General features: G+C 42.3%; 1 protein-coding gene across 1 annotated transcript in view; it reads right to left on the minus strand.

The window, feature by feature from the left end:
• vps8 (VPS8 subunit of CORVET complex) overlaps positions 1-21,438 on the minus strand; it is a 371,669-nt gene that overhangs the window by 193,625 nt on the left and 156,606 nt on the right. Inside the window, exon 21 of the mRNA XM_034184542.1 lies at positions 14,233-14,455. Within this exon, the coding sequence (XP_034040433.1) occupies positions 14,233-14,455 (223 nt within the window). The remainder of the gene's footprint in view (positions 1-14,232; positions 14,456-21,438) is intronic.

Below are 21,438 nucleotides of genomic sequence, written 5' to 3' on the forward strand. Positions count from 1 at the left end.
AGCATAACTAAGGGATGGTTCAGGGTCACCTGATCCAGCCCTAACTATAAGCTTTAGCAAAAAGGAAAGTTTTAAGCCTAATCTTAAAAGTAGAGAGGGTGTCTGTCTCCCTGATCTGAATTGGGAGCTGGTTCCACAGGAGAGGAGCCTGAAAGCTGAAGGCTCTGCCTCCCATTCTACTCTTACAAACCCTAGGAACTACAAGTAAGCCTGCAGTCTGAGAGCGAAGCGCTCTATTGGGGTGATATGGTACTATGAGGTCCCTAAGATAAGATGGGACCTGATTATTCAAAACCTTATAAGTAAGAAGAAGAATTTTAAATTCTATTCTAGAATTAACAGGAAGCCAATGAAGAGAGGCCAATATGGGTGAGATATGCTCTCTCCTTCTAGTCCCCGTCAGCACTCTAGCTGCAGCATTTTGAATTAACTGAAGGCTTTTTAGGGAACTTTTAGGACAACCTGATAATAATGAATTACAATAGTCCAGCCTAGAGGAAATAAATGCATGAATTAGTTTTTCAGCATCACTCTGAGACAAGACCTTTCTGATTTTAGAGATATTGCGTAAATGCAAAAAAGCAGTCCTACATATTTGTTTAATATGCGCTTTGAATGACATATCCTGATCAAAAATGACTCCAAGATTTCTCACAGTATTACTAGAGGTCAGGGTAATGCCATCCAGAGTAAGGATCTGGTTAGACACCATGTTTCTAAGATTTGTGGGGCCAAGAACAATAACTTCAGTTTTATCTGAGTTTAAAAGCAGGAAATTAGAGGTCATCCATGTCTTTATGTCTGTAAGACAATCCTGCAGTTTAGCTAATTGGTGTGTGTCCTCTGGCTTCATGGATAGATAAAGCTGGGTATCATCTGCGTAACAATGAAAATTTAAGCAATACCGTCTAATAATACTGCCTAAGGGAAGCATATATAAAGTGAATAAAATTGGTCCTAGCACAGAACCTTGTGGAACTCCATAATTAACTTTAGTCTGTGAAGAAGATTCCCCATTTACATGAACAAATTGTAATCTATTAGACAAATATGATTCAAACCACCGCAGCGCAGTGCCTTTAATACCTATGGCATGCTCTAATCTCTGTAATAAAATTTTATGGTCAACAGTATCAAAAGCAGCACTGAGGTCTAACAGAACAAGCACAGAGATGAGTCCACTGTCCGAGGCCATAAGAAGATCATTTGTAACCTTCACTAATGCTGTTTCTGTACTATGATGAATTCTAAAACCTGACTGAAACTCTTCAAATAGACCATTCCTCTGCAGATGATCAGTTAGCTGTTTTACAACTACCCTTTCAAGAATTTTTGAGAGAAAAGGAAGGTTGGAGATTGGCCTATAATTAGCTAAGATAGCTGGGTCAAGTGATGGCTTTTTAAGTAATGGTTTAATTACTGCCACCTTAAAAGCCTGTGGTACATAGCCAACTAACAAAGATAGATTGATCATATTTAAGATCGAAGCATTAAATAATGGTAGGGCTTCCTTGAGCAGCCTGGTAGGAATGGGGTCTAATAAACATGTTGATGGTTTGGATGAAGTAACTAATGAAAATAACTCAGACAGAACAATCGGAGAGAAAGAGTCTAACCAAATACCGGCATCACTGAAAGCAGCCAAAGATAACGATACGTCTTTGGGATGGTTATGAGTAATTTTTTCTCTAATAGTTAAAATTTTGTTAGCAAAGAAAGTCATGAACTCATTACTAGTTAAAGATAATGGAATACTCAGCTCAATAGAGCTCTGACTCTTTGTCAGCCTGGCTACAGTGCTGAAAAGAAACAACAGACATGTATGTTAAAATCACCAACTATGAAGGTGGAGGGAATATTTTGAGGAGCTGATGAATAGAGAAAAGAGAAAGCGAGAGAGAGAGATAGGTGATGTGGAGATAGTAAATCAATAAGTGCAACATGTTAGTAAGGATGACGTGAAGGCAGCTATGAGGAGGATGACGAGTGGAAAAGTGGATGGTCCAGATGACATGGAAATGTTTAGGAGAGATGGTAGTAGAGTACATGACGAGTGGAAAAAAGTGAGTAAAAGTCCTACCACACATTTGTTTCATCCTCCCACTAAAGCACCTGATTCTAACTAGTTCTACTCTTCAGGCAGGTAGATGAGCTAAGCAGTGAAAGTGGCTGTTCGATGTGCACAGGGAGGTAGGACTTTTATTCACTGACGCTGTGGCTTTCCAAATCTGCCCCGGAGAAATGGAAATACATTCTGGACAGAAGGTGAATGAAAGTCAGTTGGACCTAGATGGAAAACATGTGTGAATGAGAAGGAACCGGTGGAACAGAGCGTAACGGTTGACAAGTCTGCACTTAAAAAGTGTAAATTCTCCTCAACAAGTGACACAGAGCGCAGGAGTGTAGGGAAATCATGACCTGGCACAGTGGAGACATTCTGAAGGTTGATTAAAAGAACAATGCCCCCCCCCAACATGATAGAAGATTGATGACGTCTCTGGAGAAAATCAGATTTGAATGTCTGGAGAAGCGCAGCAGTGGGGCCATGTTGGAAACGTTCTTGTTGTGGCCCTGGAATCCCAAAGGAGACCAGTCAACCAACATCAAGAGTAAAGATCCAGGTAAGTACAAGGATAAACCCTTCAGCCTGGACTGCATGACCTAACACAGAAGACGGATATGAAACTAAACAAATAACAGGAACTGTCTTTGTAGACCTCACAGCAGCCTATGATACAGTCAATTACAGAGGGCTCCTGAAAAATAGCACAAACTGAAAAAAAAACAACACACAGTCCAAACAACAGAAAGTCTCCTCAGAAACAGAAGCTTCAACATAGCAATGAACGGTAAAAGGAGCAGGTGGAGACAGCAAAAGAACGGTCTCCCCCAAGGATCAGTACCAACCCGAACAACATTCAACATATACACAAATGATCAACCACAACACTCGTAGATTTATATATGCAAACGATCTATGCACTGCTACACAGGAACTCACTCTTACAGAAGCCCTGGCCTCAGTGGAAGCACACTATAAACAGTGGCAACTTAAAGCCACCCCAACCAAAACCCAAGTATGTGCCTTCCACCTCAAAAACAAACATGCATCTTACCAACGACACATCTCCAAAACCACCAAACACACACCCACCGAGGAGTAAAGCCCCGGTCACACCGCACTAACGAAGGACCACAAAACAACAAATCTAGAGTTATATGGACTTTCAGAGGCATTGTTGTCCAGCTTCATTCCTGCAGCTGGCGCTTCATCAGAATTTTTAAACTGTTGAAAAATGTGAACGAATCCCAACAACAACCTCCATTCGTCCGTATTTCATTTTGCTTTCTGCCTTGACAGTTCATCATTGTTTGCGTAGTTTCCATGATGTCAGTGGTCCGTTTGACTGTCGTCCAACTTCGTCTAACCTCCCAACTCTGACGTGTTACACGAACATTGATGATCCATGATCAAGCTTCGTCGTACCTCTCAGGGCTTCCTCGGCCTTATGTGCCTACTCGGTCTCTCAGGTGGACTGACCAGCTGTTCCTGCTGCCGCGCAGGTCAAAGAGAAAGCTCAGAGCGGGCGGGACTTTCTCTGTCATTCTCCCAAACTGTGGAACAGCTTGCCTCTGGGTGTTAGGGAGGCACCCTCATTGACCATTTTTAAAGTTCATTTAAAAATCTATCTTTATTCCTTGGCATTTGACACAAATGAGACTTAGTCTGATATTTTAGTGGTTCTTATCTTTATTTTACCTGGTCTTGTTAGGAGAGACGGCATCCATCCCACTTTGGATGGAGCAGCTCTCATTTCTAGAAATCTGGCCAATTTTCTTAAATCCTCCAAACCGTGACTATCCAGGGTTGGGACCAGGAGGCAGAGCTGTGGTCTTATACACCTCTCTGCAGCTTCTCTCCCCCTGCCATCCCCTCATTACCCCATCCCCGTAGAGACGGTGCCTGCTCCCAGACTACCAATAACCAGCAAAAATCTATTTAAGCATAAAAATTCAAAAAGAAAAAATAATATAGCACCTTCAACTGCACCACAGACTAAAACAGTTAAATGTGGTCTATTAAACATTAGGTCTCTCTCTTCTAAGTCCCTGTTGGTAAATTATATAATAATTGATCAACATATTGATTTATTCTGCCTTACAGAAACCTGGTTACAGCAGGATGAATATGTTAGTTTAAATGAGTCAACACCCCCGAGTCACACTAACTGTCAGAATGCTCGTAGCACGGGCCGGGGCGGAGGATTAGCAGCAATCTTCCATTCCATCTTATTAATTAATCAAAAACCCAGACAGAGCTTTAATTCATTTGAAAGCTTGACTCTTAGTCTTGTCCATCCAAACTGGAAGTCCCAAAAAACAGTTTTATTTGTTATTATCTATCGTCCACCTGGTCGTTACTGTGAGTTTCTCTGTGAATTTTCAGACCTTTTGTCTGACTTAGTGCTTAGCTCAGATAAGATAATTATAGTGGGCAATTTTAACATCCACACAGATGCTGAGAATGACAGCCTCAACACTGCATTTAATCTATTATTAGACTCTATTGGCTTTGCTCAAAAAGTAAATGAGTCCACCCACCACTTTAATCATATCTTAGATCTTGTTCTGACTTATGGTATGGAAATAGAAGACTTAACAGTATTCCCTGAAAACTCCCTTCTGTCTGATCATTTCTTAATAACATTTACATTTACTCTGATGGACTAGCCAGCAGTGGGGAATAAGTTTCATTACACTAGAAGTCTTTCATGTCATAGGTATTAAAGGCATTGCGCTGCGGTGGTTTGAATCATATTTGTCTAATAGATTACAGTTTGTTCATGTAAATGGGGAATCTTCTTCACAGACTAAAGTTAATTATGGAGTTCCACAAGGTTCTGTGCTAGGACCAATTTTATTCACTTTATACATGCTTCCCTTGGGCAGTATTATTAGACGGTATTGCTTAAATTTTCATTGTTACGCAGATGATACCCAGCTTTATCTATCCATGAAGCCAGAGGATACGCACCAATTAGCTAAACTGCAGGATTGTCTTACAGACATAAAGACATGGATGACCTCTAATTTCCTGCTTTTAAACTCAGATAAAACTGAAGTTATTGTACTTGGCCCCACAAATCTTAGAAGCATGGTGTCTAACCAGATCGTTACTCTGGATGGCATTTCCCTGATCTCTAGTAATACTGTGAGAAATCTTGGAGTTATTTTTGATCAGGATATGTCATTCAAAGCGCATATTAAACAAATATGTAGGACTGCCTTTTTGCATTTACGCAATATCTCTAAAATCAGAAAGGTCTTGTCTCAGAGTGATGCTGAAAAACTAATTCATGCATTTATTTCCTCTAGGCTGGACTATTGTAATTCATTATTATCAGGTTGTCCTAAAAGTTCCCTAAAAAGCCTTCAGTTGGTTCAGAATGCTGCAGCTAGAGTACTGACGGGGACTAGCAGGAGAGAGCATATCTCACCCGTGTTGGCCTCCCTTCATTGGCTTCCTGTTAATGCTAGAATAGAATTTAAAATTCTTCTTCTTACTTATAAGGTTTTGAATAATCAGGTCCCATCTTATCTTAGGGACCTCGTAGTACCATATTACCCCATTAGAGCGCTTCGCTCTCAGACTGCGGGCTTACTTGTAGTTCCTAGGGTTTGTAAGAGTAGAATGGGAGGCAGAGCCTTCAGCTTTCAGGCTCCTCTCCTGTGGAACCAGCTCCCAATTCAGATCAGGGAGACAGATACCCTCTCTACTTTTAAGATTAGGCTTAAAACTTTCCTTTTTGCTAAAGCTTATAGTTAGGGCTGGATCAGGTGACCCTGAACCATCCCTTAGTTATGCTGCTATAGACGTAGACTGCTGGGGGGTTCCCATGATGCACTGTTTCTTTCTCTTTTTGCTCTGTATGCACCACTCTGCATTTAATCATTAGTGATCGATCTCTGCTCCCCTCCACAGCATGTCTTTTTCCCGGTTCTCTCCCTCAGCCCCAACCAGTCCCAGCAGAAGACTGCCCCTCCCTGAGCCTGGTTCTGCTGGAGGTTTCTTCCTGTTAAAAGGGAGTTTTTCCTTCCCACTGTAGCCAAGTGCTTGCTCACAGGGGGTCGTTTTGACCGTTGGGGTTTTACATAATTATTGTATGGCCTTGCCTTACAATATAAAGCGCCTTGGGGCAACTGTTTGTTGTGATGTGGCGCTATATAAAAAAATTGATTGATTGATTGATTGATTGATTCTGCCATCGCCGTGTGCCGTGTGACCGGGCGCTAACTCTGGACAAAGCTCTCACCTACAGAGAACACATAAAAAACTTGAAAAAGAAAACAAACAGCAGACACAACCTTCTCAAAGCACCTGCCAACTCTGAGTGGGGAGGAACCCCACGCACTCGAAGATCACCTGCCCTCACCCTCTGCTACTCCACAGCAGAGCACCGTGCCCGTAAGTGTTGCCAATCAGCTCACGGCCACAAGGTAGAAGCTGAAGTGAATGAGACCTGCAGAATCCTCACAGCCACCCTTCAACCCACACCTACCTATAGCCTTCACAGGCTAGCTGGCATAGCACCTCCAGCAATATGAAGGGAAGACCAAACAACAGACAGAATCCACACACTTCTTGCACCAACACACTGGAGTTGCCAGTCACCTCAAATTAATGAAAAGTTTTGTAAAGATCCAGCCACTTCCAGCAATGACCACAGTAAAAGCTTCAAGAGAAATAACTGGAAAGCTCAATCTGAACCGACCACTACACTACAAGACCCCAAAGAAAAACTAACAAAAGGAAATAACCGAAGCACGAGACAGGCCATGCACTGGAGTATGTAAAACAGGGAAACATATGGCAAGGTGAGGATACAAACGGATAGAAGCTGCAACTGTGGAGAACCCCAACAAGACCTGGTCCACATGAAGGAACACTGCCCCCTAAGCACATATCACTGATAAACTAAAAAATGTCACACAAATCATGGCACTCAGTCTGGTCTGATAAGATTCAATTCAATCTCAATTTATTTAATTTTATATAGCGCCAAATCACAACAAACCTGCCTCAAGGCACTTCAAGAGTAAGGTCTAACCCTACCAACCCCCAGAGCAAGAACAAAGGCAGCAGAGGTAAGAAAAACTCCCTCTGATGATACTGAGGAAGAAACCTCAAGCAGACCAGACTCAATGGGGTGACCTTCTGTTTGGGCCATTCTAACAGCTACAAGGTTTTTAGAAAGTTTTACAAAGCTGAAGAAACAGAAAACAGGAAATCAAAACATCAAAAACAAGGTGCAACTGTTGAGATGACCACACACCGCAGGCAGGGGGTCATCCAGCGCCCGGCCAGCATTCCTCCACCATAAGTAGGCCTGTCACTGCGGCAAAATTTATCCCAAATGCGGACATCAGTGTGCTGCATCAGCTTCAGGCATGGCATCTTGTGGTCAGTCCAGAACCATGTGGTGTGCAGCTGTCAGCCTTGTGTGACGTCATCAGTACCTCAGACAGAGAGAAAAAGAACAGAATCAGTTGGCCGGAAAAACTGCACCTAAGGTACGAGTTCACCAGCAGGAAAGCAGAGAAAATACTAAGGCCCTAAGATTCACTAACAGACCCAGAATTTAGATGAAATGAGGCAGATACCTGGTGTGTTACTAATAAGATCAATTTAAAAGGATAGGAAGCATAGTCAGACTAAGGACAGTTCAGAACCTCCATGACCAGTAAAAAAATTCAAGGACTGAGACGTCACCCGGTATGGCGGAGCCGGGGTCCCACTCTGGAGCCAGGCCTGGGGTTGGGGCGCGAACGCCTGGTGGTCGGGCCTTAGCCCATGGGGCCCGGCCGGGCTCAGCCCGAAAGAGCGACGTGGGCCCACCCTCCTGTGGGTTCACCACCTGCAGAGGGGGCCATGGGGGTCGGGTGCAGAGAGGATTGGGTGGAGGTCGAGGACGGGTGGCCCGGCGGCCCGGTCAATGCTCACAGGCCCTGGCTGTTGGGACATGGAATGTCACCTCGCTAGGGGGGAAGGAGCCTGAGCTTGTGCGGGATGTTGAGAGATACCAACTAGAGATAGTCGGGCTCACCTCCACGCACAGCTTGGCCTCTGGTACCCAACTCCTGGAGAGGGGCTGGACGCTTCATTTTTCTGGCGTTGCCCACGGGGAGAGGCGGAGAGCTGGGGTCGCATTGCTTATTGCTCCCCAGCTCAGTCGCCATGTGTTGGAGTTCACTCCGGTGAACGAGAGGGTCGCGTCCCTACGCCTTCGGGTCGGGGACAGGTCTCTCACCGTTGTCTCAGCCTACGGGCCGAGCAGCAGTGCAGAGTACCCGACCTTCCTGGAGTCCCTGGGAGGGGTACTAGATAGAGCTCAGACTGGGGACTCCATTGTTCTCCTGGGGGATTTCAACACCCACGTGGGCGACGACAATGAGACCTGGAGTGGGGTGATCGGGAAGCACGGCCTCCCCGATCTGAACCCGAGTGGTGTTCAGTTGTTGGACTTCTGTGCTAGTCACAGTTTGTCCATCACGAACAACATGTTCGAGCACAAGGGTGTCCATAAGTGCACGTGGCACCAGGACACCCTGAGCCGGAGGTCGATGATCGACTTTGTAGTAGTATCATCTGACCTTCGGCCATGTGTCTCGGACACTCGAGTGAAGAGAGGGGCAGAGCTGTCGACCGATCACCACCTGGTGGTGAGTTGGATCCGCTGGGAGGGGAGGAAGCCGGTCAGACCTGGCAGGCCCAAACGTATCGTGAGGGTCTGCTGGGAACGACTGGCGGAACCCTATGTCAGCGAGGTCTTCAACTCCCAACTCCGGGAGAGCTTCTCCCAGATGCCAGGGGAGGCTGGAGACATGGAGTCCAAGTGGACCATGTTCTCGACCTCCATTGTCGATGCGGCCGCTCGTAGCTGTGGTCGCAAGGTCTCTGGTGTCTGTTGCGGCGGCAATCCCCGAACCCGGTGGTGGACACTGGAAGAAAGGGATGCCGTCAAGCTGAAGAAGGAGTCCTACTTATCTTTGTTGGTAGGTGGGACCCCAGAGGCAGCTGACAGGTACTGGCAGCCACAGCCCGTGCGGTCCCAGAGGCAAAAACCCGGGTCTGGGAGGAGTTCGGGGAGGCTATGGAGGAGGACTATCGGTCGGCCTCGAAGAGATTCTGGCAAACCGTTCGACGCCTCAGGAGGCGGAAGCAGCTATCTACCAACACTGTTTACGGTGCAGGTGGGGAGCTGTTGACCCTGACTGGGGATGTTGTCGGGCGGTGGAAGGAGAACTTCAAGGATCTCCTCAATCCCATTGTCACGTCTTCCGAAGAGGAAGCAGAGACTGGGGACTCAGAGGTGGACTCATCACTTACCCAGGCCGAAGTCACCAAGGTGGTTAGAAAGCTCCTCGTTGGCAAGGCTCCTGGGGTGGATGAAATCTGTCCTGAGTACCTTAAGTCTCTGGATGTTGTGGGACTGTCTTGGCTGACACGCCTCTGCAGCACTGCGTGGTGATCGGGGACAGTGCCTCTGAATTGGCAGACCGGGGTGGTGGTCCCTCTGTTTAAGAAGGGGGACCGGAGGGTGTGTTCCAACTATAGGGGGATCACACTCCTCAGCCTCCCCGGTAAGGTCTATTCCAGAGTACTGGAGAGGAGAATTCGACCGATGGTCGAACCTCGGATTCAGGAGGAGCAGTGTGGTTTTCGTCCTGGTCGCAGCACACTGGACCAGCTCTACACGCTCCATCGGGTGCTCAAGGGTTCATGGGAGTTCGCCCAACCAGTCCACATGTGTTTTGTGGATCTGGAGAAGGCATTCAACTGTGTCCCTCGGGGCACCCTGTGGGGAGTGCTCCGGGAGTACGGGGTCCTTTGCTAAGGGCTATACGGTCCCTGTACGACTGCAGCAGGAGCTTGATTCGCATTGCCGGTAGTAAGTCAAACCTGTTTCCAGTGCACGTTGGCCTCCACCAGGGCTGCCCTTTGTCACCAGTTCTGTTCATTATTTTTATGGACAGAATTTCTAGGCACAGCCAGGGTATAGAGGGGGTCTGGTTTGGGAACCACAGAATCTCGTCTCTGCTGTTTGCGGACGATGTGGTTCTGTTGGCTTCGTCAAATCAGGACCTTCAGTGTGCACTGGGGCGGTTTGCAGCCGAGTGTGAGGCATCCGGGATGAAAATCAGCACCTCCAAATCCGAGGCCATGGTTCTCGACCGGAAAAAGGTGCTTTGCCCTCTTTAGGTCGGTGGAGTGTCCTTGTCTCAAGTGGAGGAGTTTAAGTATCTCGGGGTCTTGTTCACGAGTGAGGGACGGATGGAGCGTGAGAGCGATAGACGGATCGGTGCAGCATCTGCAGTGATGCAGTCGCTGTATCGGACCGTCGTGGTGAAGAGAGAGCTGAGTAGGGGGCAAAGCTCTCGATTTACCGATCGCTCTACGTTCCGATCCTCACCTATGGACATGAGATTTGGCTCATGACCGAAAGAACGAGATTGCGAGTACAAGCGGCCGAGATGAGTTTCCTCTGCAGGGTGGCTGGGCGCTCCCTTAGAGATAGGGTGAGGAGCTCGGTCACTCGGGAGGAGCTCAGAGTCAAGCCGCTGCTCCTCCACGTTGAAAGGAGTCAGTTGAGGTGGCTCCGGCATCTTTTCCGGATGCCCCCTGGATGCCTCGCTGGAGAGGTGTTCCGGGCACGTCCCATTGGGAGGAGGCCCCGGGGAAGACCCAGGACACGCTGGAGGGACTATATCTCTCGGCTGGCTTGGGAACGCCTTGGGGTTCCCCGGAGGAGCTGGGGGTGGTGTGTGTGGATCGGGAGGTCTGGGCGGCTTTGCTTGAGCTGCTGCCTCCACGACCCGGCTCCGGATTAAAAGGAAGAAAATGGATGGATGGATGGAAGGAAGCATAGTTCCATACTATGTCAGTATGCTAGCCATACGATAGGGAGAATAAATGTGTCTTAAGTCTGGACTTGAAAGTCTCTACAGAATCTGACTGTTTTATTGATGCAGGGAGATCATTCCACAGAACAGGGACACGATAAGAGAAAGCTCTGTGAACCACAGACTTTTTATTCACCCTAGGCACACAAAGTAGTCCTACACCCTGAGAACACAGAGCCCAGGCCGGTACGTAGGATTTAATGAGGTCAGCTAGGTAGGGAACAATTTTATAGTTTAGTAGCAGAACCTTAAAATCTGATCTCACTGGGACAGGAAGCCAGTGAAGAGACACCAAAATGGGTGTAATGTGGCTGGAGCAATCTGGCTGCAGCATTTTGAACCAACTGGAGAGCCCTAATGCTGGACTGTGGTAAACCAGAAAATAGAACATTGCAGTAGTTCAATCTCGAAGAGATAAATGCATGGATCAGGGTCTCAGCATCAGCCATAGACAGGATGGGACGAATCTTCACTATACGAGGTCTATTAGATAATAAACCGACCCTTTTATTTTTTTTTTAACTATATGGATTTGAATGACGTGCGATTACACCAATCATGCTTGAACCCCGTGGGCAGGCCTTGAGTGAGATGTGGTCCCGCCCTCTCGGCTGAATTCCTTTGTTTCACACGCTGCTCGAGACGGCGCGCGTTGCTTTATCAACATTTTTTCTGGACCTGTGAGGAATATCCGAGTGGACACTATTCGAGAAATTAAGCTGGTTTTCGGTGAAAAGTTTAACGGCTGATGAGAGATTATGGAGTGTTTCTGTCGGTGTAAGGACTTCCCACAGAGCTTTCAACAAGTGAGTAACTAAGAAATTGTTTAACAGCCTGGGCATGATCCAACTTGCCCGTTAAGGTTTCCAATGGAGGTGTTTTTCCTGTCGCGACCCCCTGTGGTCGGGTCCGGCCCGACATGCGACTCTGCCCGCACGTTCTTTCATTACAAAATGTCCGTTAACAATGGAATGTCTGAATAAACTCCTCATGCCGACTTCTTCTGAAAGTTCTCTGTTCTCTGACGACTTCCTGGATCAACAGAGCCTGAAATGTGGAAGTTTTCAACTTGAAACGGTGAGACGCTGCCGCCTCAAAGCGCAAATCACCGTCAGGCACCGTGGGCCGTTCTTACGGCGACACTACCAGACCAAAATCTCTCATCAGCCGTTAAAATTTTTACCGAAAACCAGCTGAATTTATCGAATGGTGTCCACTCAGTTGTGCCTTACAGTTTTGAAAAAATCTTGATCCAATAAAGCAGCAGTCTCTGAGCCATTCCTAAACAATGAAAAAAATCGACGAGAGGGTGGGCGACTCCTCACTCAAAGACTGCCCACAGGCGAATGACGTAACTGACAGGCGTGAAAAACTCTCGCGTGCCCACGAGGGTTCAAGCATGTCTGATGTAATCACACGTGATTCAAATCCATATGGTTTTGGAAAAAATAATAAGGTCGGATACTTTTCTAATAGACCTCGTATTTCCTAGGTGGAAGAAAGCAGTCCTCGTAAAATCTCTAATGTGGAGGTCAAAGGACAACGTAGGATCAAAAACTACCCCAAGGCTCCTCACTTTGTCAGTGTGATGTATGATACATTAGTCTAGGCTCAGTGTTAACTGGTCAAATTGATGCAGATGTCTCACTGGACCAAGAACCATCATTTCAGTCTGATCAGAGCTTAAAAGTAGGAAGTTGCTAGACATCCAACTTCTCACTGATGCAAGGCAATCTTCTAAGGATTTGATGTGGATGAGACTACCAGCAGTTATCTGCATGTTTAATTGATTATCATCTGCATAGCAGTGAAAGGTAATCCCAAAACGCTGCAATATGTGCCCAAGGGGTGCTATATAAAGGGAGAAAAGCAGGGGACCTAAGACGGACCCCTGTGGAACCCCATATCTCATGTCACTAAGGTTAGAGGTAGTGTTACTGTACAAAACACTGTGAGAACGACTGGTCAAGTATGACGTCAGCCACGCAAGGGCACTCCCAGTAATCCCAAAATGATTTTCCAGCCTATCAAGTAGAATATGATGATCCACTGTATCAAACGTAGCACTGAGATCTAACAGCAAAAGAACCGTAGTGGTGTCCGAGTCCATTGTAAGCAGAAGTCTGTGGAATATTTTCTAAAAGCAGACTGCAGTGGCTCAAAAAGATTATTCTCAATAAGACAGTCAACAAGCTGCCGTGACACCACTTTTTCCAGATTTTTTGAACAAAATGATAGATTTGATATCGGCCTATAGTTTTTCAATACACTAGGGTCAAGATTCGATTTCTTAAGTAATGGTTTAATCACTGCAGATTTGAAACATTTAGGAACAGATCCAGAAGTTAAAGAAAGATTAATAATTTCCAGCACAGTCGGCCCAAGAGTGGGCCACAGGTCCTTAAACAGTTTTGTTGGTATAGGATCAAATAAACAGGTTGTGCTTTTTGTTGACGTTACGGGTTTTGTCAGCATGCCTAGTGAGATACTATCACATTCTGTAACTCTAGGTAATACGTCAGTAGTGGCACCCACCTCAATAGCAGGGTGTAGTGGCTGGATTAAGGCATGCTGGGATATGTTTAACATAATGTCTTCTATTTTCTTCTCAAAGTAATCCAGGAAATCTTGTGCTGTAAAAGGAGAGCGAACTACAGGTGGTTGTCCATGAATAAGTGTTGCCACCGTGTTAAACAAGAACTTTGATTTATGCTTGTTTTTGTTGATCAAATCAGAGTAATAGGTCCACTTTGTAGCCAGTAATGCATGTTTATAGTCTAAGAGAGCATCACGCCACGCAAGGTGGAATACTTCTAATTTTGAACTACCCTATTTTCGTTCTAGACCTCTACGTTATGGCTGAGGTCACACAGGTAATCACTGAACCAAGGTCACTGTGGTGGTGGTTTTAATATAGGTGGCACAATCATGTTGCTCCACCTCACTGGTAGTGAAATCAACATCCACAGAAATGAAAAGGCGTAAGGCTAAAGCTGGAGCACAGTGCACAGTGTCTGTTTCCACCCAGTAGTTCTCATTTTTATGCCTGTGCTCTATCTCGCTTGTGGATTTGTGTGTATTCTGTCTATGGGCTTGTTAGCCTTAGCATGGTGGTGGAGGCGTGGTGTTGCATGGTATCATGAGGCAGCAGAAACTGATTACATTCCACTCAGGGATGGTTTCCAGACCAGACTGTCGTAGTATAACATAAACCAATCTGATCTGAAAAAGCTCTTTAATATAGGCAGTCTCTTTCACATATGGACAAACCTTCTGCATGTCCAAACTGGTGACATCAAGGTGGACGATGCATCTTTCAAAGCTGTCCATCATACTGTTGCCATGGTAATGAGCCAGGAGGTCCCTCATGATGTGAGTGGGCAGGTGACCCAGGCGATCTGCAACTATGTAAGATTCCAGTGACTCCAGGAAGACACCCTTAGCAACTACGTTCTCCACCAGCTGACCATAGACCTGCTCGAATAGCAAGTCACTATAATGACAAAAACAAATCAGAACCACATGATTTTAACAGTGGCTTCAACTTATTAGCAAGTACAAAAAAAATGTTAAAAACTTTACAATACTCCAAGTGTGCTACGATCTCAGACAGTGATTCCCAAAGTGTGGGCTGTGCGGGTGCTGCAGGTGGACCAGGAGTTGTCATCTATCTCTAAAGCAAGAAGCATCTGTGAGTGCGAGTATGTGGCTCACCTATTTCTCTGACTTTTTCAGCCTCAGCTTTCTGATGTGGCTTGCGCATGGCACAATGATGTGCATCCTTTATTATGAAAATTTTAGCAATTAATTTTCAAAACCTTTATTTTGAAACCTTTTATTTTGACTGACACTGTAACATTCGCACGTCCAAGAGGGCATGGCTTGCTGATGTTACTGGTAGCAAACTTACAATGGGGAAAATAAGTATTTGAACACCCTGCGATTTTGCAAGGGATCTGAAATTTTCATCTTAGGTTCATGTCCACTGTGAGAGACATAATCTGGAAATCACAATGAATGATTTTTTTAAATAATTTATTTGTATGTTACTGCTGCAAATAAGTATTTGAAGACCTACCAACCAGCAAGAATTCTGTCTCTCACAGACCTGTTAATTTTTCTTTAAGAAGCCCTCTTATTCTGCACTCTTTACCTGTATTAATTGCACCTGTTTGAACTTGTTACCTGTATAAAAGACACCTGTTCACACACTCAATCAATCACACTCCAACCTGTCCACCATAGCCAAGAACAAAGAGCTGTCTAAGGACACCAGGGACAAAACTGTAGACCTGCACAAGGCTGGGATGGACTACAGGACAACAGGCAAGCAGCTTGGTAGAAGACAACAACTGTTATGATTATTTATTAGAAAGTGGAAGAAACACAAGATGACTGTCAATCTCCCTCGGTCTGGGATTCCATGCGAGATCTCACTGTGTGGGGTAAGGATGATTCTGAGAAAGCTCAGAACTACACAGGAGGACCTGGTCAATGACCTGAAGAGAGCTGGGACCACAGTCACAAAGATTACATTAGTAACACATGATGCTGTCATGGTTTAAAATCCTGCAGGGCAGCAAGGTCCCCCTGCTCAAGCCAGCACATGTCCAGGCCCGTTTGAAGTTCACCAGTGACCATCTGGATGATCCAGAGGAGGCATGGGAGAAGGTCATGTGGTCAGATGAGACCAGAATAGAGCTTTTTGGAATCAACTCCACTTACCATGTTTAGAGGATGAGAACAACCCCAAGAAAACCATCCCAACCGTGAAGCATGGGGGTGGAAACATCACACTCTGGGGGTGCTCTTCTGCAAAGGGGACAGGACGACTGCACCGTATTGAAGGGAGGATGGATGGGGTCATGTATTGTGAGATTTTGGCAAACAGCCTCCTTCCCTCAGTAAGAGCATTGAAGATGGGTCATAGCTGGGTCTTCAGCATGACAATGACCCCAAACACACAGCCAGGGAAACTAAGGAGGGGCTCCGTAAGAAGCATTTCAAGGTCCTGGAGTGGCCTGGCCAGTCTACAGACCTGAACTCAATAGAAAATCTTTGGAGGGAGCTGAAACTCCAAACCTGAAAGATCTGGAGAAGATCTGTATGGAGGAGTGGACCAAAATCTCTGCTGCAGTGTGTGCAAACCTGGTCAAGAACTACAGGAAACGTCTGACCTCTGTAAAGGCAGACAAATGTTTTTGTACCAGTTGTTAAGCTCTATTTTTCTAGGGAGTCAAATACTTATTTGCAGCAGTAACATACAAATAAATTATAAAAAAAAAAATCATACATTGTGATTTCTGATTTTTTTTTTTTTTTTTAGATTATGTCTCTCACCGTGGACATGCACCTAAGATGAAAATTTCAGACCCCTCCATGATTTCTAAGTGGGAGAACTTGCAAAATCACTGCTTATTTTCCTCACTGGAAACAACATTAGATAGTTCATGTTGCTCACACCATTTCACAATAAAATGTTTAATGCCAGCATCCCAGCAAATACTTTTACTGTGAAACATATGCTGTCAGTGTTCCTTGCGACTCAGTTTAACTTGACAATGCTGAGGAGACATTAGCTAAAATCCTTCTTTTTTTTTTTTTTCTTTTTTTTTTTGCTAACACCAACAAATTTCCCACTATCTGAACAAAGTTTCAGTAAGTACATAAGTTGAATAAAATCTTATATTTTCCCACAATTTGTATAAAGTTTCAGTAAGTACATAAGCTGAATAAAATCTTATGTTTTCCCACAATTTGTACAACATTTCAGTAAGTACATAATCTGAATAAAATCCTTTATTTTCCCACAATTTGTATAAAGTTTCAGTAAGTACATAAGCTGAATAAAATCTTATGTTTTCCCATAATTTATATAAAGTTTCAGTAAGTACATAAGCTGAATAAAATCTTATGTTTTCCCACAATTTATATAAAGTTTCAGTAAGTACATAAGCTGAATAAAATCTTATATTTTCCCACAATTTATATAAAGTTTCAGTAAGTACATAAGCTGAATAAAATCTTATGTTTTCCCATAATTTGTATAAAGTTTCAGTAAGTACATAAGCTGAATAAAATCCTATATTTTCCCACAATTTGTATAAAGTTTCAGTAAGTACATAAGATGAATAAAATCTTATGTTTTCCCACAATTTGTATAAAGTTTCAGTAAGTACATAAGCTGAATAAAATCTTATGTTTTCCCACAATTTATATAAAGTTTCAGTAAGTACATAAGCTGAATAAAATCCTATATTTTCCCACAATTTATATAAAGTTTCAGTAAGTACATAAGATGAATAAAATCTTATGTTTTCCCACAATTTGTATAAAGTTTCAGTAAGTACATAAGCTGAATAAAATCTTATGTTTTCCCACAATTTGTACAACATTTCAGTAAGTACATAAGATGAATAAAATCTTATGTTTTCCCATAATTTGTATAAAGTTTCAGTAAGTACATAAGATGAATAAAATCTTATGTTTTCCCATAATTTGTATAAAGTTTCAGTAAGTACATAAGATGAATAAAATCTTATGTTTTCCCATAATTTGTATAAAGTTTCAGTAAGTACATAAGCTGAATAAAATCCTATATTTTCCCACAATTTGTATAAAGTTTCAGTAAGTACATAAGATGAATAAAATCTTATGTTTTCCCACAATTTGTATAAAGTTTCAGTAAGTACATAAGCTGAATAAAATCTTATGTTTTCCCACAATTTATATAAAGTTTCAGTAAGTACATAAGCTGAATAAAATCCTATATTTTCCCACAATTTATATAAAGTTTCAGTAAGTACATAAGATGAATAAAATCTTATGTTTTCCCACAATTTGTATAAAGTTTCAGTAAGTACATAAGCTGAATAAAATCTTATGTTTTCCCACAATTTGTACAACATTTCAGTAAGTACATAAGACAAGCTTCAAGCATTGAGTTACATTTTACTGACATGGGCATGAAAAAAATCTCAGGAAACCAATTTTTTAGATATCTGTTTCATTTTTGTGGCATTATTAGCAGAAAATAGTTGGCTTTCCAGCTCTAACCTTTCTGTAGTCATGAGAATATGTTATTAAAAAAAGTACTGATATATAGTGAAAATTGCATGAAATTGCTGTTTTTTGAGTTGAAAATTTCAGACAGTGCCACCTATTTTGCCCTGTTATCATTTTCTATTTATATAGGCACCCAAAAAGTTTGCATGGAACTCACAAACCATATCTGAAATTTCAAAACTCAAGGTTTCAGGTATTACATTACAATTTCTCTAAGAAAATCACTGCCAAATGACAAACAAGCAAAGTTGAAAATCACAATAAAATTTAGACACTGGAGCCAAAAGCGGAACTTGTAATACTTGTCTACTCCAAATTACTCATGGTAAAATTTTGATATTTCACACAAACCTTGTGAACATAATATGTTAAAATACAAAATAATCAATTTTTATCTATTGGTAAATACAGCGTGCTTATGTCACAAAGTAGACAGCCAGCCGTATCAGAAGTTGAATGTGTGAAAAAGTACTGCCCTGTGTAAAAAAAAAAAAAAAATCTCAAAAGATTTTCATGTAAGCTCAATGAAAAACATTTCTTTCTATTGCCAAATATATGTCAATTAATGAGATTGTATTTAGATTTCTGCATCTCTTGTATTTTTTGCGATTATTATTTTTTTACAAAGACCTTCACTGTGGTGCTGTAGAGGTATTTTTGAAAACATGGTGTATGTCATGAGAGTTTAGATCTATTTCTGAAACAGATATATCTATCACCAGGAATGATGTTCCTGCTCACTACAGAAAAGCACACTGCTCAGGTCAACCAATGATACTGTCATTGTGCAGTGGTATGGAAATGGAACCTTCAGCAGGATGAGGTCTTCAAATGTTGATCTCCTAGCTGAGAATAGAGCTGATGCAAGCAGGGCTTCTCGCAATGAAATACATTGCACCTCTACCATATGGCACTGTCTGAGCTGAGACAGGACTAAAATGTTAAGAATATTGTAGAATTTCAAGAAAATAAGTTCATATGTTTTGATGAATTTAGTTTAAGCAACCTATGGTGAGACCGCTGCTTCATAGGTCTGTAAAACTTAGTTACTGCCGAGGTTAGATATAGGTTCGGTTAAGTTCACATAACTTTTTTTTTGGATAAAGATTTCATATTAATTCTTTCAATTATATATCGATAAGTATTTTGTTCAGCTAGAAACAGTATTTTTTATTTGTGTTATAAAAAAGTTTATTTTTTAGCTTCTATGTCAGTAAAATGTAACTCATTACTTGTACCCAGGGTTAGGAGGGCTCCTTTAAAAATGTATTCCGATACAGTTACTAGTTACCTGTTGAAAAATGTAATCAGTAATGTAATCCAAGTACCATAATATTAAAGTAATGTAATTTGATTACTTTCAATTACTTCTGGATTACTCCAATATCAAATATGCTAATACAAACAAAAGAAACTAAATAGAAATAGTCTTGACCACATAGTACAGTTTATTAAGCAAAAATCAAACTGTTTCTTTTCCATGGCATGTGCTCTGTTTTACTTCACATTATGAATTAAGAGCACCACAATATTGTTTTAAACACACCCAGTGTTCACCTGCTAAATTTTCAACAACAAATGCCAAACAAATGAAGGATAATGAAAACTCAGGTGTGTGCGGATGAATTTGTAATTAAAAGTGGCAGAACAATATACAAAACAAAAAAAAGTCTACTACTTGTTCAGTAAATTCGCACCATGTTTAACATATCAGTCCACTTATTGAACTTTCAAAATAAGAGCAACAGCATAATGAAAACCATTAAGTAAATCCTGTCAGTAAGGAGGCGTGGTCACCATTTTAATTCCGGGCAAGTTAGTGATTTGCGTGAACAGAAGTTCAAGAAACAGGTGGAATATGCCGGAAAGCTGCGCATGTTGGCAAAGCCACAAACGGAGGAACAAGGGAGACAATATTTCCTTCCATAAGTAAGTGGTTTTGGTTCTTCTTGTCACTTTGTCCGTGATATTTGGATGATAAACAGCTGTATGTCTCCTGCCGTACCTGTGTCGCCCGATGACACGGACCATTAACTCTTCACTTATGACTAGTTGATATTTTCCACTGCTGCACCAATGTCTAGTTAAAATACTTGTCGTTAGTGATTAAAATTGTTCGACAAGACTGGGGATTGTTTTTAATTTGCACCTTAAAATAATGAGATTATAATGACCCGCGCTGTGCCGCTCACAGTCACACCCGCACACAGAGATGTGTGCACACACACCACTGACTTCATGAATGAAACTTGGTCACTAAAGGATAATTGTGTAAAAATATAATATATATATAAATGTATTGTAATGGTTTTAGGAGCTGCGCTGAACAGCAGCTGCAGGACGCCTCAGCAGCTTGAACAGCGCAGATCCGTGTAACTTTCAACACTAATATTTGGGAATGTGTGTGTGTGTCAGAGTAAGTTTAATACTTTCCTGACATAATTTAATGTCATTTAATTTTACTGGCTCAGTATCCAGGTCAAAATGGCATTTTTTAACACGTATTTTGTGAGCATTTTTCTGAGTGCGTCCAGTCGCGGATCTCCATTGAAAATGCATTAACATCCGGGTACTTCATCAATATTTTGCCCAGTTAGGAGACGTCATGTCGATGTCCATGAAGGGACGTTTTCATTTCAAAGAAAAAAAAAATTATATACAGATATCATAAAATGCATTAAAATTGTAATCCTGCAAACTAATCCCCATTTTTACTAAATATACCTGTAATCTGAATACGTCTTTTTTTCTGTAACTGTAGCGGAATACAGTTACCTTTTTTTTGTATCCTAATTACGTAACACCATTACATGTATTCCGTTACTCTCCAAGCCTGCTTGTACCATGTCATAAGCTGAATAAAATATTATATTTTCCATCAATTTGTACAACATTTCAATAAGTAAATACGCTGAATAAATCTTAGATTTGCTGTGAGTTCAAGTTTAATTAAACTGTGCTCAGGAGGTGGAGTACTGCGTTTCAAATATTCTAAATGTTCTGTTTATTTTTGTCTGAGTCTCTTCCAATAACCTGTTTAATAGGAATCCTTTTATTGTCATATAATTGATAACAAAACTGCTTTTTAAACAATATGAAATACTATATTCAAATAATAATAGTATTTATTATCAACTTAGCAATCTTTTATTATGAAGTTTTTTGGGATTTATTTTCAAAAGAAGTTTGAAAAAAAAAACTTCCTTTGAGCACTGCACTACTTAAACTCAAATTGAAAAACATCTTTGATTTATATTTTCTAAAGAAGCTTAAACTTTCATAAAATTGATAACATGCAGAAGTAATAAAACATGGGATTGATGGGATTTAAGCTGTGTTCTTTTATCTGACTTAATTTAAAATCACAAACATGGAAATATGTCATCTTAGTCTCACGTGTCCGTGAGAAGT

The sequence above is a fragment of the Thalassophryne amazonica genome, chromosome 13 (assembly GCF_902500255.1).
Source record: "Thalassophryne amazonica chromosome 13, fThaAma1.1, whole genome shotgun sequence".
In the NCBI taxonomy this organism is placed as follows: domain Eukaryota; kingdom Metazoa; phylum Chordata; class Actinopteri; order Batrachoidiformes; family Batrachoididae; genus Thalassophryne; species Thalassophryne amazonica.